The sequence below is a fragment of the Montipora capricornis genome, chromosome 6 (genome assembly GCF_036669925.1).
Source record: "Montipora capricornis isolate CH-2021 chromosome 6, ASM3666992v2, whole genome shotgun sequence".
Classification (NCBI taxonomy): Eukaryota; Metazoa; Cnidaria; class Anthozoa; order Scleractinia; family Acroporidae; genus Montipora; species Montipora capricornis.
This window is the reverse complement of record NC_090888.1, coordinates 28712891-28717890: the sequence shown is the minus strand read 5'-3', so window position 1 is coordinate 28717890 and position 5000 is coordinate 28712891. Positions and strand designations below refer to the sequence as shown.

General features: G+C 38.8%; 1 protein-coding gene across 2 annotated transcripts in view; it reads right to left on the bottom strand.

Moving 5' to 3' along the window:
* Window positions 1–5000, bottom strand: part of LOC138050417 (zinc metalloproteinase nas-14-like) — an 18789-nt gene that overhangs the window by 4647 nt on the left and 9142 nt on the right. For both annotated transcript variants that reach the window (XM_068896747.1, XM_068896748.1), the window contains exons 4-9: window positions 4187–4278; window positions 3898–3981; window positions 3663–3805; window positions 2575–2674; window positions 1966–2013; window positions 1241–1288 (exon numbers count right to left, since the gene is read on the bottom strand). In XM_068896747.1, coding sequence (XP_068752848.1) covers window positions 1241–1288; window positions 1966–2013; window positions 2575–2674; window positions 3663–3805; window positions 3898–3981; window positions 4187–4278 — 515 coding nt within the window. The remainder of the gene's footprint in view (window positions 1–1240; window positions 1289–1965; window positions 2014–2574; window positions 2675–3662; window positions 3806–3897; window positions 3982–4186; window positions 4279–5000) is intronic.

Sequence of the window (5000 nt, the reverse complement as noted above, 5' to 3'; positions counted from 1 at the left end):
GTTGGTCAAATTTCCAGTTAGCCACTTTCATTAAAAAATCCCCAATCTTGTTTTTTTTCCGAGAGGATCTCGACTTCACCAAACCGGATACCCAGGTTTTCTACGGTGGTTTATACTGCCAGAAAGAAAGGCGCTGCGGGTCTGTTTATTTCTTCTGGACGATGGCTGGCGAACTTTAGATACAGACGGAGTAGACAGCGCTCGTTTTCGGTGGCATGGGCTTTTGGGTTAAGAGCTGTGGAGTGACCGTCTCTTTGCCTTGTTTTTGATCCACGTTCTGCTCTCCATACATGACCTGCTTTCCAGTGACAGGGTCATTTTCTACTCCAAGATCTCCCCACTGAAGTCTCCGACTCTCATCTCGGGCTCTGAAACCGAAATGTAAAGACAGGACCCACCACACGGTGCGCTGAAGAATTTCGGGGTCATTTTCTCCAAACTGACCTGATTGAAACAAGAAGCCCTCTACTTCTTCGGTTAGCTCGAGGGGAGCCTGTGGACGATTTCCTGTGGCTTTGTTAACTACCAAGTCTCGCTTGCGAGCTGAAAGGACCTCCCTTGACTTTGCAAACACTTTGTCTTTCATAATATTTGTGTTGGAGTTGTTATCGTTCAGATAGAGCTGAATACTTCTCTGGAATGATGCAAGGGAAACTAGCTCGTAGGCTCCGCCATCTCCTTTGCGGACGTCCGTGAAAAATCTGCACAGCAGAACGTTCAGCTCCTTTGGAGAAATATTTTCCAAGGTTCTTGTCTCTCCAACCGAGGAACAGTATCTTCGCCAAATGTTCAGATCGTAAGTCTTTTCCTTAGTGTTTTCAAGGTGAAGTGAGTAGATAACATCTTGAATTTTGTGTAAGTGTGTCTTGTTCAACTTCATCACAATTTATAAGCGTCTTGTTGTTAAGGGATTCTTCCTCTTGATAGTATGATCCACTTTCACTGTGTCCACTCTCGTGTCCACTCTCGTCCACTCTCCATTTTCCTTGAACATTTATATTTTCCTTAAATAATTTTTCATTACCCGAAGGTGTTTACAAGAAACTGTGGTTTAAACTTTCGCAACTTTTTTATTTAGTCAAGAACGTTTCAGCTTGGAACAGATTTCAGACCATTGTCCGTATCGTAAAAAGCTGGACCGGTTACGTGCGCGCGATTAACCAATCGGATTCGAGGATTTAGGATTCCGGCCCGCTGTAATGCTTAAAATGAAGTAATGTAATGTATTTCATCAAAATACCTCTCGTTGGTGGTAACCGAGTTGTTTCTGGTGGCAAAGTGGTTCTTCCTACAATTGAAAAGTCTTTTAGTTTTAGTTAATCAACAGTCAGTAGAGGTCCGTCATCCCAGCAATGACACCGCCCTCCACCCCCTCTTCCTCCGTGCCAATCCCCAGGCATTGTAGTTTTTGTTATAATTATTTACTGTAGGGTTCGTCTAAAATTGATTTTACAATATTAACCGAATTAACCGAATTCTTACTAAAATGTCTGTCTTTATTATGACCTCCCAAGAGATAGTGAGTAAAGAATCTCTGATTGAGGAAAACAGAGATAAGATTTCAGTGTTTGAGGTGAAACACACATGACCGTCAAATGCCCAAACAAAAGAAGCAAAAAAAGCCATCAATGAACTCACCAGGGTCGGCATTACCTTAATACCGAAGATCACACTCAGGCTTCTTTTCCTTATTTTTGTCTTACCAGCCAACGACCCATATGGCTACAGGGCGGATCCAGAATTTTTCTTACGAGGGGGCGCACCACTGTTTTACCTCGACAACAATAAACCACATGGTTTTTTTTGCAGAATACCAATTATATAAGAAAGCCGCATGTCATCTTAGGGGGAGAGGGGTTGCCCACTCCCTGCACCGTACCCCGAGATCTATGAGTTATCATAGATAATATTGAGTGGTTTTCGAAAACATTACGTGTACCTCTCGGCGGATTATTATCATTGTACCTGGTGTGGTTGGCAATCGAGTAGCTGTCGGTGGCAAGGGGGTCGCTCCTAAAAATACAGCGAGATATTTTAGTTATCAATACTTTATAAGATTTTGAGATACATGTTAAGTCAAACGGGTTTCTCCGAGAAGTGAAAAAAATTTACAACGGTCATGTGATTAATGAACAGCTGGACGAGGACAAAAACAAATATAGCTTTATCTGAAAAACGTATTATGGTGCCAACATAGACAATGAGAAATTTGTCGTCTTTTCTCAGTTTCTTCCAGTATCGTCTGCAATTGTCGTAATGAAACATCTACTTGTAACTGGTGTTTTCGACAGGTAAGACAGGTAAGGTAACGATAAGGTGAAGTCTGCATACGAGCCTAGTGGCTTCTCAGACCGACACTTATCTCTGGTTTCTGCCATGAGGCGACTAGGGATATTTCTGTTCCCCTAGATGGTATGCTAGTCTATCTCAGGGTTACCCCAAGAACACAACACAGAAGGACCTCTCGATCCGAATTCCAGCAGAACTGACTTGTAGGACTTTGTGCCGCCTTGTTGATAATAGAGTAATTGCAAAACGTTTTGCTTCGTTTATAAAATGTACCACTCAACAAACCTCCTCCCGCTTCTCCCCTGCGGGCGCACTCTCTCTGGTACAGAAGGTCTGCTTGCTGTGCATCAATGGCACTTAAACCTTGCCGCTGACCAATAGTAACCTTGTAAAACAAAGCATCAGCTTAGATTTTGCGCAGATCGTAATATTTCTAACAAACCTTGAATGTAAATTGGTTATAGCAATGATTTTAAATATCGTTATAATAAGTTAATAAGTGAATTATTTTCGCACTTTAATTATGTAAATACGCGTTTTTTTCTTTGCAACTTTAATTACATGATTGTAAATACTTACCTGATCATTTTTTATTTTTAATTGTAAAGGCCCTTTATATAGATTTTTGTTGCTATTTTTATCTCGTGTCATGTCTGTAAAGTAGCTATTTAGCTAAGCGTATTTCACCACGTAAATCAAGTTTATCGTCATCGTTATCGTTCGATAACATATTATTTGTTTTTAGTAAGATGTTATCAATGAAAAAAAAGAATAAGAATACAGGGCGTTTCGCCAAAACACAAACATTTTTAGCTGAAGAAGATTGCAGCAGCTACCGAAACGTCCTGTAATAGTTTTTAAGCCAAGTAAGTTATAAAAACACTATCAAATTGTCAAGCGGTATGGGTTATTCAGTGTGAGGCGGGAGTGAATAGAATTATGTAGAGTTGAGCAAATTACTCTGTCTCTGTGAGTTGTGTCAGAATAACTCTAATGAAAAATCGATTCATGTCAAATTGTTCTTGACCTACATCAGTGGTCATAGCATATATGTTCTTCACTGCCATTTAAGTTAAACTCGTTAAACCTTGTCTGGTAATATTTACACCAGGAGACTTTTTCACACTGTTCCGTCAATATTTCATCGGTTATTTACAGTGATGATATCTTTTTATAGACGGTAAACTTTATGGTATCCTTATGATAAAACAGGATGGTATCTTTTAACCTTGGTTAAATTTTTGTAGTTTTGATAAGAGATGATCTGAGAATTGTGATGGTGGAGTTCACACGGAAGTTGTCATTCTTCATGTCTAGCTTTTGGAAAGTAAGGGAGTAAGTGCTTACAATTACTGTTTAATACAGTGACATACCCCTTGCTTTTTAACCACAATTGTTGGTAGTCCATTCCTGGAGAATGCTCTACTTCCATAATGCATCAAGCTTCCGTAGTCGTATGAGGTGCCGAGGGAATCAATCACCGAACGGCTATACTTTGCAAAGTTGGACTCGAAATCTAAGGAAATGAATTGGGACATTATGGATCTTGACTTTGGTCCTTACAAAATTGTAAAGTGGCCTACTGAATCGGCAGACGCCAATACTTACTCGGGATTATGTTTTCTTGCTGTACTGTAATGTAATCATCTCTGTCGCGACGAGACTGTTCGTGGTAAAACCCAATTGCGTGCCCTGGCCAGAGAGAATAAGTTAAGTCGTGTCAATTGAAAATTGTCGTATATTTATTTGAAATCTAAGAATTCCGAAGAAGTTCCAACGTAGATTGAAACAATCATTCTTTACTTTATAATTTATTTTTAATAACCCATGCTGTAACAAAGAACGAAAATGAATTGATTGTATGCAAAGAAACCCAATGTTTAAGGTGGTCATTTACCAATTTCATGAGCAACAATTCCCCTGGTCCAGCATCCTCGAGCAAGATTTATGGCTTGATCGCGTCCGATTCTTCCAACAAATGATGAGCATCTGAAGTGAAAAAAAAAATGAGATAAAGATTTAAATATTAATTGACCCTAGATCTAAAACAAACTGACTGAACGAACTCTCTTAATATTGAAAATCACAACCACAAGGGCTGTCAAACAACAGAGATAACCGTATTCCAGGTGATAAAGTCAGATCATTTTAAATGCAATTGTTATTTGAAAGTTAATATTAAGATTTTTTTTTATAAAACCACTGATTCATGCGAGTGCATTTAGGATTTATACCAGGAGTGATTTTTGAATAGTGTCTCTAAATTCATGAAATAATTTCAAATATCACGAGTACATTAATTTTCGTTCTGTTACTCATTTATTATATGATCGAGAAAACAAGAAACGTGAGGATCAAGAAACTGAAGTGCACTGCAGTGAAAATTAAAAATTAGTGATAAATTGGCCAGTTCTCAGCCAATCACAATGAACTCATTTCAGTAATACATTAAGTGTGATAATCAATCAGGTTTCCTTGATGGAGTTAATTTATTCGTTTGTCAATAGAAACTGGGGCATATATGACATTCTTTTTTTTAATACGCAAGGCACATTAATATCTTCCTTATGTCGAAAGTCCACATACGCATGGCTCCATATAGTCCGCTCCATAGGGTATGGTTTATCGCGTTGCGAGCGCTAGTGTTGAGTTTTGAATGCCGCTGTTTTTGCATTTGTTTAACTCCCAGTTTTCTTATAAATGTAATAAGC